Source organism: Myotis myotis, unplaced genomic scaffold, assembly GCF_014108235.1.
Source record: "Myotis myotis isolate mMyoMyo1 unplaced genomic scaffold, mMyoMyo1.p scaffold_m19_p_18, whole genome shotgun sequence".
In the NCBI taxonomy this organism is placed as follows: domain Eukaryota; kingdom Metazoa; phylum Chordata; class Mammalia; order Chiroptera; family Vespertilionidae; genus Myotis; species Myotis myotis.
In genome coordinates this window covers 16427618-16440122 of record NW_023416322.1, presented here as the reverse complement: position 1 = coordinate 16440122, position 12505 = coordinate 16427618, and the positions used below count along the sequence as shown (strand labels likewise).

Genomic DNA, 12505 nt, shown 5'->3' with positions numbered 1-12505 from the left:
AATGATGCAGGTGGCAGCATCAAAGTGTGCAGCTGTCAGTGATATTTCGCCGCCCAGCACCCTCTGATGTCTTAACTTTGAAGTCTCTTGCTAATGAAGCAAGAGGAGGAACTAGAAATACTAGCACTAGTGAGGAAAAAATTTAGAATATTGACTTTATTTAAAAGTAAAAATAAGAGTCCAAAGTGACAGCTTTGAGGATTTAAATTTTTTTTTTTAAAGTCCCACTGTCCTGACTGGTTTGGCTCAGTGGATAGAATGTCAGCCCATGAACTGAAGGGTCCTGGGTTTGATTGTGGTCAAGGGCATGTACCTCAGTTGCAGGCTCTTCCCCGGCCTTAGTTGAGGCATGTGCAGGAGGCAAACAATCAATGTTTCTCTCTCTTTATTTCCCCTCTCACTCTCTCTAAAAAATAAATGATAATAAATAACAATAATAAATAAATAGGCTCGTTCATGTTTTGACACATAAACATAGTGTTGGCATCTAGAGCATATGACTCACTGAGAGGCCAGAATGGCTGAGAAGATGCTTATATCACTGGGTGACTTATGCCACTTCAACATGTGCATTCTTTTCCTTTCCGGTTCCTCCCAAGGAACTTCACTTTCTGCTTTCTCTTTCTTATTTGGCCCCAGAAAACCTCTCCCTTCACCTCTTCCAAGATTCAAATGAAGACCAAGCCTCAAAAGGCAATTCCTCCACTTATGGTTGGAGTTTATTTGTGTTTAATAATCTGGGTGACTGAGTTACTAGTCACTGGCTTAATGTACCTACTTGTCTCCCATTTAGTCTTGCCTCTAAAATTAGGCTATTAGCATTTGACTCACTTCCATAATTCAGATCTGCAGTTTTGTGTTTGGCTCCAGTCAAACTGCTCCTTGATGAGCAGTGCCTGGCGTACAGTAGGCATTCAAATATTTGTTGAATGAATGAATGGTGTTTACCATCTTCATGCCACTCCTTGCCCCACACATTTTTTGTTTTTTGCTTGGTTTCATTTTTTCTAATATTTCAGGGAAATAGATTAGCAGCATTAGCCCCATGAGAAAGAACCAGGCCAATGGAATGATGAAGAGCTACATTTTGTACATTTAATGTAAAGTGCCAATTGAATATTCTCTTTAAAAGCACATGTTTACTTCTAATCAAAAGTGGAAAAATATTTTTCTTCATCATCTTCTACCACTTGCTATTCTAAACATGTAATTTTACTTCTGGTTTGCAACCTGAGCACTGGTGACATGGTGGAAGGATGGGGAAGGTGCAATCACCTGGTTGAGGAGGTGGATAGTCCTTCTCTGCTCTGGCCCATGCCCTTTGCCACCCTTCCTGCTCAGCCTTTGTGTTTTCTAGTTTCTCTCCTATGATCCTGTTGAGAGATGTAGTAATCCTCCATTTTTCATGGGGATATGCTCCAAGAACCGCAGCAGATGCCTGAAGCTGGTGGATAATACTGAACTCTATATATACTATGTTTTTTCTTATATGTACATGCATAACTTTTCACTTAAAGCAAACAATTTAAAGCTTCTCTTTGGCATATCCCAATGGTCAGCATCACTATTCTTACACTTTGGGGCCGTTATTAAGTAAAATAAGAGCTACTTGAACATAAGCATTGTGGCACCATGTCAGTTGATCTGATAACCAAGGGCTACTAAGTGCCTTAGGGGTGGGGCGTGTATACACTGTGACTGTGCTGGACAAAGGGATGATTCATTTCCCAGGTGGGATGGAGCAGCAGAGTATGAGATTTCCTCACGCTATTCAGAATGGTGTGCAATTGAAAACTTATGAATTGTTTATTTCCGGAATTTTCCATTTCGTTTTTTTGGGTTGCAATTAACTGTGGGGAACTGAAAATGTGGAAAGTGAAATCATAAATAAGGGGTTAGAAATTGCATTATATAAATATTTCAAACCAACACATTGTACACCTTACATATACACAATGTTATTGTCAATTATATCTTAACAAAATAAGCAAGTACATAATACAATTTCAATGTCTACTTATTTCTCTAAAATAGGATATCAAAAGTGTGAACAGAAGAGGACTTACAACAGTATCAGCTAGAATATTTGTTTAAAAATGCAGATCCCTAGTCCCACTACAGAGCTACTGATTATGGGTCTTAGGAGATGAAGATCAGGGGTCTGTATATTAACCAGCACCTTTGGCATTTATATTGCACTCTTGCTTTTGAGACTCAGCTGCCCTTGACCAATGATGCATAAGATCCACGTGGGAAAATTAAATTAAAAACTTCCCCACATGCTTACACCTCATTTGTAGATATTTCCACATTATAGTTAAAAAAAAAAGCACACTTAAAAAAATACAATGACTGCATAAAGCAGCTCTATGTCTATATGCGTATGTTTAAAAATGAAGCAAAGGGGAATTGATTACATCATTTGATAACCATAACTATTGTTGAGGGATAACATGTACTCTTTAAAAATATATTTTTTTATTGATTTCAGAGAAGGAGGGCAGGAAGGAGAAAGGGAGAGAGAGAGAGAGAGAGAGAGAGAGAGAGAGAGAGAGAGAGAGAGAGAAACATCAATGATGAGAATCATTGATCAGCTGCCTTCTGCTTGCCCCCTACTGGGGATGTGCCCTTGACTGGAATCAAACCGGGGACCCTTCAGTCCGCAGGCTGATGCCAAACCAGCTAGGGCAACGTGTACTTTTTAAAAAAGTTTTATTTGAAAACCAATCATGAATCAGAACCATTATTTTTGCTTTTCCTTGGTTTTCAATTTTTTGAATCTTTTTGTGTGAATCTCTGTACCACTTTTTCTCCCTCCCTACCCCTTACCCGTTTTCTTCTTCTCTAAAACTCTGAGTCCAGTTTCTCTTTCCATAGCGATCCATGCCTTATGATCTCATCTTTAACAGCAGGAGCATGGTGTCATGAAGAGAATGATTCTCGCTGTCGGGTCATGCTCGGCTACTTACTAGCTCTGTGATCCTGAATAGATTGTCTACCAGCTCTCAGCTCCTGTTGCCTCAGAGCTAAAACAAAGAACTTACCTTACCATGCTTTAGTGAGGTTTGAATGAGACTAATGTGTGTAAAGTGCTTAACAGGGATGTTAGCAGTCATATTCAATTATTGATTTTTGTGGTTATGAATTATAATGCTCACATGAGAAAGGATGTGTTAAAAAGAAAAGTTGAGTCCTTAAGTTAGGATACAAATATTGTGATAGTTGTGAGGTTCTAAAGCTATAAAGATGAGCAAGACTGGGTCCTTGCCCTCAAGTTGTTGATTGTCTTGTAGGAAAAGACAGGTTATAATTTCATCCATAAAATATAGTGTGTGCAATGCTGTAAGATAATGAAGGATTCATTGAAATCAGGAAAGAGGGAGTGATCAATATTTTAAAGTTCAGGCTCATTTGCCTTGCTGGGTGTATATACAGAGAAAATTTAAGTCTAGTAGTTGGACTGAGATGTTGACTATAGTTGACTATCGTTGGACTGAGATGTTGACTAAGTGGATGGAAGAATTCTGAATAAGTCACCGAAAAATGAATCCCTCTTATGGGACTCTTATGGAGGGCAGAGGCATAATATATAAAAAGTATATAACCTATGATGCTCTTCTATTATGTACTATCTTGTTTTAGACATTTTGAATACTTCCTGCAGATTCATTGAAAATAACCTGACGTATTAATAAAAACAAATTAGGAAATGAATCACATTTGCCTCCTTCTCACTTGTGTTTAACGTCTGCAGTTGACACTCCAGATCCCTACGTGGAGCTTTTCATCTCCTCAACCCCTGACAGCAGGAAGAGAACAAGACACTTCAATAATGACATAAACCCAGTGTGGAATGAGACCTTTGAATTTATTTTGGATCCTAATCAGGAAAATGTTTTGGAGGTAAGTGAATCCTTTGGGGCCTGTTAGATGGTCAGCATTCATTTGAAGTTGATGCTTGAGTTTGTCCCCTTCCTGCCTTCATTCTCCTCAGTTGGATATAGCGCAGTTCAGCTGGGCAGCATAGCAGACCTGCTTCTAGGTTGCGCACATCAAGTTATGGGCATCCAAACGGAAATGCAGTAGTTAGGTAGGAGTGAGAAGACTCTTTTATCCTCCCCATAGGCTCTGGAGAAAACATTTTTCTGTTATAAAGATGAGGATCCAAATATAACAGAATAAAAATATTTTCAATTGCCTTTAAAGTAAGGTAAAATAAATTTTCCCCAAAAGGTTGCATTGATTTTCTATAGTAATTTCTTTCTCATATTCCAAAATAGCATTTGTCCTGTGAGGGAATAAATTTCCATTTTTCAACACACAATAATGAGTAGATCAATTAGGAAAATGAAAAAAAAATTATCATTTTATTTGAAAATATAGTATTCAGAAAGAAAAAACAAATATTGTTACCAGTTGAATATTAAAGATCTTACATGTCTGTCACACGTCATTTGAGAACTTTATTTTTTTAATGTGGTTGAGATTTTAGCTGTACGTTTTAGAGATCCAAGGGAAACTTAAATGTGTGCTCTATTTTTTGTATTCTTTTAGATCACATTGATGGATGCTAATTATGTTATGGATGAAACTCTGGGGACAGCAACATTTCCCATATCTTCTATGAAAGTAGGAGAGAAGAAAGAGGTTCCTTTTATTTTCAACCAAGTAAGTAATGCAGCAGAATTAATTTTTCAACTTTTTATCAGATAAAATGTATTTTCTCTTGAAAGTTGGGTTTGATACTTGAAGATTTATGTAGTATATGTTTAGTTATTTCTCTTTTTTAAAATATCTTTATTGATTTCAGAGAGGGAGAGGGAGAGAGAGATAGAAACATCATAGAGAGAGTCATTGATAGGCCGCCTCCTGCACGCCCCCTCCTGGGGATTGAGCCCACAACCTGGGCATGTGCCCTGACCAGGAATCGAACCATGACCTCCTGGTTCATAGGTTGATGCTCAACCACTGAGCCACGCCGGCTGGGCTGTATTTAGTTATTTCTTTATGAGAATGTTTGTTTGTTTTTTAATAAAAAATTTTGTTTTGCTTTTTACTTCCTGTCCTAATCTCTTATTATTCTGATATATATGAACTTTGGTTGAGACATATCTACAAAAGACATTCATCTCTTTTGCTGCTTCAAATGATGACACTGAGATTAAGCAATGGCTGTGGACTCCATTGGCACATTTAACACAAAACATTTGGGAGGATAAAGGAAGATGTAAACTCTGAGAGTACTGCTACCCAGAGAGAGAATGACTGAGTGAACACAAAGAAAACTCTTGGGACATCCAAACTACTCAAAAATTACATGTTTAGTAATAAATTAAGCCTGTGTAGAGGAGTATTTCTGTCTTAAATAATCCTCAAATAATTGTAGCCTAAGGATAAAGAGGTCAGCTGAATGCTCATGAGGTTATTGTTATCTTTATGTTTCTAGGTTTGCTGCATTCTTGTTTATTTATTTACTTATTTGCTTTTTAAAATTAAATTTATTGGAGTGACATTGGCTAATAAAATTATGTAGGTTTCAAGATTACAATTCTACAATACATCATCTGTATGCTGATTGCCACCACCCACAGTCAAATATTCTTCCATCATCATATATTTGACCCCCTTAAGCTACCCTGGTAATCACCATAATGTTTTCTGTGTCTGAGGTTTTATTAGTTTGGTTTTTTGTTGTTCATTCATTGCTTTCAGTTTTATATCCCACATATGAGTGAAATATGGTTCTTGATTTTTTTTCTACTATTTCGCTTAGCATGATAATTTCAAGATCCATCCATGTTGTCACAAATGGCAGTTTCATCTTTTCCTTTGGCTGAGTAGTATTCCATTATTTATGCACACCATATCTTCTTCATCGAGTCATCTATCGAAGGGCACTTTGGCTGTTTCTAAGTCTTGGCCACCATGCAAAATGCTGCAAGAAACACAGGGCTGCATATATCTTTGCGAATAAATGTTTTCAAAATTTTTGGATAGATACCCAGAAAAAAGGTTGCTGGGTTGAATGGTAACCTTATTCTTAATTTTTTGAGGAGCCTCCTTACTGTTTTTCATAGTGGCTGTATTAGTTTGCATTCTTACCAGCAGTGAATGAGAGTTCCTTTTCCTCCACAACCTCTCCAACACTTCTTATTACTTATCTTGTTGATAATAGCCATTCAACAGGTATGAGATGGTATCTCATTATAGTTTTGATTTGCATTTCCCTAATAGCTAGTGAAGTTGAGCATCTATTCATGTTCATGTTGGCCTTTTGTATGTCTTCTTGGGAGAAGTGGCTGTTCAGGTCCTCTGCCCATTTTTTAATTGGATTGTTTGGTGTTGAGTTGTATGAATTCTTTATATATTTTGGATATTAACCCCTTGTTGGAGCTGTTGTTTGCATATATCTTCTTCCATTCTTTTGGTTGCCTTTTTTGTTCTGTTGGTCATTTCTTTTGCTGTGCAGATGCTTTTCAGTTTGATTTAGTCCCATTCATTTATTTATGTGTTTACTTCCCTTGCCTTTGGTGTCAAATTCATAAAATCCTCTCTAAGACCAAAGTTTATAAGTTTAGTACCTTTATTTTCTTCTATGTAATTTATTGTTTTGGGTCTTATATTTAGGTCTTTGATCCATTTTGAGTAAATTTTTTAATATGGGGACAAACAGTACTCTACCGTAGTTTTATTCTTTTGCATGTAGCTTTCCAATTTTTTCAGCACTGTTTATTGAAGAAGCTTTCTTTTATCCATTGCATATTTTTGGCTCTTTTGTAAAAAAATTATTTGCTCACATTCATGTGGCTTATCTCTCAATTCTGTTCCATTGGTCTGTGTGTCTGTTTTTTTGCCAATACCATGCTGTTTTGATTATTGTCACTTTGTAGCATAATTTGAAGTCAGGGAGTGTGACACCTCTGGTTTCATTCTCCCCTACCCCCACCCCCACCCCCCACTCCCACCCTCGCAGGATTGCTTTGTCTACTCAGGGTCTTTTGTGGTTCCATACAAATCTGATGATTTTTGTTCTATTGCTTTAAAAAGTGTCATTGTGACTTTGATGTGGATTGCATTAAATCTGTATATTGCTTTGGGTAAGATGGCCATCTCAACTATGTTGATTCTTCCAGTCCATGAACACAGAATGTCTTTCCATTTCTTTGTGTCTTTTTAAATCTCTTTTAAAAATGCTTTGTAGTTTTCAGTATATAGGTTCTTCACACCATTCGTTAAGCTTATTCCTAGGTATTTTATTCTTTTTGTTGGAACTTTCTTTTTCATTTCTTTTTCTGAAATTTCATTGTTAGTATATAGGAATACAATAGATTTTTATATATTGACTTTGTATTACTGCATGTGTTTATTGTTTCTAATAGTTTTTTGGTGGAGTCTTTAGAATTTTCTATACAAAGAATCATTATCTTCAAAAAGTGACAGTTTTACTTCTTCATTCCAAATTTGGATGCCTTTTATTTCTTTCTCTTGCCTGATTGATCTGGCTCAGACTTGAGGTGAGGGTTGGAATGGGAAGTAGATGAGGGAGATATATGCATGTGCTGAAAAGAACCTACTATACAGTGAGGTTAGTATCAATGACTTATGTACAGACTACAGTTTCAAGACTAAATAAAGGCAGACTGTGTTGTGAGAGGAGGAGTACAGGGATAGTGCTGCAACACTAGGTGATTTTGAACATGTTGAGCATGAACATAGTGGTTAATACCTTGGTTTTTGAAGCCAAGCACTTTGGTGTTTAAATTCCAGCTCTGTTTCTTACCAACTATTTCATCCTGGGAAAATCAGTTAGCTCCTCTGTGCCTCAATTTACTCATCTGTAAAGTGGAGATAATATTTCATAGAAGAGTTAGGATTTACATATAATATATACACTGAGTGGCCAGATATTATGACCGGCCAGATTATTATGACCACCCCATCAATACTTCATTGACACTTCCCAAAATACTGAATATTGAAAACTTCCTAAGCAAATACTCTCAAGGTTTTATTATTATTATTATTTGCATAACTAATTCACTTCATTGTACTGATGGGGTAGTCATAATAATCTGGCTGGTCATAATCATCTGGCCACTCAGTGTATATATATCATATAATCTGTATTACATTTATATATTTACATGTCTAATATAATTTAATGTAATTTATATGAAATGTAGATTGCATGTTACTTATGTATTTATTAACTATACAGTTTATTTTATAGTAAATATCCTATCTAATAATAGACAAACAGGGTAATTGACTGTGCCTTCGCTACACTTCCCATTGGCTAATCAGCAAGATATGCAAATTAACCGCCAACAAAGATGGCGGTTAATTTGCATATGTAGGCGCAAAGCTGCGGAGCAAAGACTGAAGGCAGCTCCAGCTGGAGCAGCGAAGGCTTTGAAGGCAGCTCTGGCTGGAGCAGCAATCAAAGCAGCTCTGGCCAGAGCAGTGAAGGCTTTGAAGGTGGGTCTGGCCAGAGCGAAGACCTGGGTCCCCAGCCGAAGGAAAACCGGTGCAGGCAGCCAGGGGAAGGGAAGGCCTATTGCACAAATCTTTTCATGCAACAGGCCTCTAGTATAATAATAATTGGTTATAGAAATATACATATGAATAGTATGCACTCATAGATGTGTGAAAACATACATATAGTGCTTACAACAGTTCCTGGTACATGTAAGTACTATGTAAATGTTGTTTTTATTGTTGCTGTTATTATACTTTGAGAAAAATGTAGAATTTCAGCAGGCAGAGAAGCTGTCATGGCCACTCTAAGCAGAGGAGACTGCAAAAGCATGGAGTCTTAAAACAGAAAGCAAGTTTGGGCATGGCAAGTTACAGGGTTTGGCGGCTACATGTTGGTGAGTAGTAGGGTAAAGAGGTGGAAGGCTAACTTCCGCAGACCTTACCTATGACATGTTGCTAGATCAGTCCTCAGTAAAGTTTTTGAGGGCTCTGTAAGCATGAATTGGCCTTTCCAAAAAATAATGTTATTTCCGCCCTTCAGTCTATGACACAAAGACTGATTATAAGAAAAGATATTGTAGGAAAACATGCATTTCCTCTCCCCCTGTCATATCCTAAGATTAGGTGTGTAACCCCAAGGCCTTCTACATTCCAGAATTTAAAGTAGCTTACGTAATTATTTTCCTTAGAATGCCTGAGAAAACAGCTGGCCAACTTCTTTTATTACTCTGTTCTCCAAAGTCCTTTGCAGTTTTTATCTGGATGACAGTTGGTAGTGGAGGGGAAGGTAAATGCCTGATGGCCAGTAGGAGAGCCTTGACCTTCCCCAGATCATGTGTCCTGCCCTCTGCCAGCCATCCAGCCTCTCCTCATTTCTGAATCCCTGTCTTTCAGAAGGGGACAACCTTCCTTCTACAGTGTTCATAGAGGCTGTAAGAGAGGACAGGCTGTGAAAAAACAAATTCTTCAAGCCAAGACATTACTAGCAAAAATTCCTTCAAAATTTTGTCATCTAAAAGTTAATACTGAGTCAACAGAGAGTGATTTCTGCAGCCAGGAGCCAGCTGGAAGAAAAATAGGAGCTTCGAGTGGAGAATGCAAGACTCCCAAGGGCCTGCTCTGCCCCCTTAGGGTCAAAACCGGGAACCTGGAGACCCAAACCTCCCTCTAGGATGTTCGAGTTGTCATTCTTTCTAGCTGATTCTTACTTTCTTCAGCTCTAAAGTGAAGGTTTCCATTAACTTATTTCTAAGACCTTTTCTAATTTATAAAATTTTGTGATCTAGAAAGAATACTTTCTTCTTTATTTGAACATTTTATCCCAAAGTCTTCGATTCCTCCCATTTTGAGGGTATAGAAACAAAATAATCATAATACAATAATGAAAATCTTTATTATATAACTTCAAAATACTGAACTGTGAATGGATTATTTTTTAATATGAGAATTTAAGCTTTTATTGGGCACCTAAAACTTTGCTACATATTAAGAAAACTATAAAAAAAAAGTTCTATTTTCAAGGAACTAATAATCTGGAAATAAGTAGACATTCATGTGTAAATTGATAATTAGTATAATAAACAGTATCATGAGGCATCCATTCATTGATTTACTTACTTGTGAGTTGTTATTAAACACGTGTTATTTTCCAGGCAATGTCCTAGGAGATGGGCAAGCAGCAGGGGACATGATAGATGATGTCCTGGTTCCCAGGGAGCTTGCATTCATGGGGAAGGCAAATAAGCAACAAAAAGCAAAGAGATAATCAACACAGCATCAGCCAGGATAAATACTATGAAGAAAATAAAATGGAGGTGATAGAGAACAGTTGGTGGGTAATTACTAATAAAGTTTATATTGTCAGGGTAGGCCTCTCAAAAATATTGTATTTTCCCCAAAAACTTTATTATTAAAGTTTTTAAACATATAAAAAGTTGAAATATTTGTAAATTAAAAATGCTTATAACTGCTGCCCTTACTCTACAATAAACATCGTACTGTATTTGCTTTGCCACATATATCTCCATCTATCCATCAGTCAAACCATCTTACTTTTCTGATGTGTTTAAAAACAAGCTGCAGACATTATGCTTCATCCCTAAACACTTCAGCATATTTACTAGAGTGTAGTATTTGCATACTAAATTTTAAAGTGCCCGGTAAATAATGCTGACGATCTGTACAAGAAGAGTTAAAAGATGGAATTATTCATTAATTTCACAAACAACTATTGATCACCTACTGAGTGGCAGACGGTCTGTAGGCACTTGCTATTCAGCGATGAACAAAACCAAGAATTCCCGCCCTCCTGGAACTTATGTTACTTAGTAAGATCAACAAGAAGCTAGATAAATAAAATATACTTGTGTTAGATAGTGATAGTAAGTGCAAAATAAACCAGGAAGGAGAGGAGAGAATATATAGTAAAGGGGGTTGCAAATTAAGTTTAAAAACTGTGACTAAGAAAAGCATCCCTGATGATATCTGAGGGCAGAAAGGTCCTGAAGGAGTTTGCCCGGCATGTTGACTATCAGCAAGGGTGAGAGTATGGCTGGAACATAATGGTCATAGGGAGAATGACAAGTGATGAGGACATAGAGGCCAAGGAGGACGGGGATGTAGCGGACAACTGTGGGTTATAGTGGGTATCAATGGCATAATCTTGTCCTTAAAGGAAGGATGCAGTTGGACCACTGAAGGGCTGGAAGGCCATTCTAGTGGAGAGAGCAGCCTGAGCCTTTGCTCATAGTCACGGGGCCAGAGAGGACAGGCGTGTTCGGGAAACAGTGTCTAGACGTGATGGAGCAGAACATTCATGCATGAAGGGAGAACAGGTACATTGGGGATCAGATAATAGCATAGCTCAAATCAAGATGTTGGAATTTGGATGTTATCTTACTGACAGCAATGAGTCATGGAAGGTTTTTGACAGGTAATGGGGAACTTAGGGCAAACGGGATTTGGCTTCTTTCTCAGAAGTGTTAGTAAGCAAAAAGTTAGTAGGTAAAACAATGCAGAGAGCGTTTGATACCGAAAACGAAAAGTTGACGCAGCGTTAGCAGACTTCTGTGGAAAGTGATGAGTCTGAGGAGTATAGGGTGACTTGAGGAAAGTAAGTGTAGCTTCTTACAGCTTTAATGTGTCACTGAGAGCTGAATGGGACGATTGCTTAGTGGCAGTGAGAGTCAGCTGACATTGGGAAGCAGGAACTTGCAAAGGGTCCAGCTCTTCCTGAGACTATGATTTATCACTCACCTAACTTTAGAATTTTTTTTTTTTTTTTTTTTTTTTTTTTAGGAGAAAACCAAATATAGGGCTAGATCCACAGGGTTGGTTTTCCAGCTAGCATGTATAAAATCTGGGTGAGGTTGTGTTTGTTGGAGCCATGAGACTGAAGAACGAACATCAGAGTTGTCTTTTGAGAGACACTGGTGGGACCCACTGTCTTCGACCCCAGGTTCAGCATCAGACAGCCATGCCTGGGTTGGAATCATGATTCTGCTACTTCTTCCCTGTATGATGTTGGACAAGTTTGTTTGTTTTTTCTATGCATCCTCTGTAAAGCAGGGTTATATATATAGATAGTGCCTATCTCTTAGGATTGTCATGGTTAAATGAGTTAATGCATGGACACTTTTGGAAAACAAAGAAAAATTGCACTTCTTCATTCTCTAGATGAAAAATCAGATTGTTATGGCCAATACTTTGAAGAATGTAGCCTCTAAATTTACATTATATGGTGTTTCAATTTGCCATCTTTATTGAGAAATTAGTGTTAGTGTTTAAAAATGGTCATATCTCATGGCTTCTATTATATCTAATTTTGGCTGATTTTTATTATTATTATTACTTACTAATGATTGCAACTTGAAAGTGAATAAGATAGTTCTATAGAAGAGATAGTGGCAAAGCTTTAAAAAAATGGTAATTTTGATGGTGAGTTCAGAATATAAAGATAATATCAAGATGATTGTGTTGGAAAACTATGTATTGATGTGTGAAGACAAAGACTACAATTCACCTAAGA

The 12505-nt window shown here is 37.3% G+C and overlaps 1 protein-coding gene across 4 annotated transcripts in view; it reads left to right on the top strand.

The window, feature by feature from the left end:
- PLA2G4A (phospholipase A2 group IVA) overlaps window positions 1–12505 on the top strand; it is a 134865-nt gene that overhangs the window by 55608 nt on the left and 66752 nt on the right. For all 4 annotated transcript variants that reach the window (XM_036343609.1, XM_036343611.1, XM_036343610.1 and 1 more), the window contains 2 exons: window positions 3755–3903; window positions 4555–4668. In XM_036343609.1, the coding sequence (XP_036199502.1) occupies window positions 3755–3903; window positions 4555–4668 (263 nt within the window). The remainder of the gene's footprint in view (window positions 1–3754; window positions 3904–4554; window positions 4669–12505) is intronic.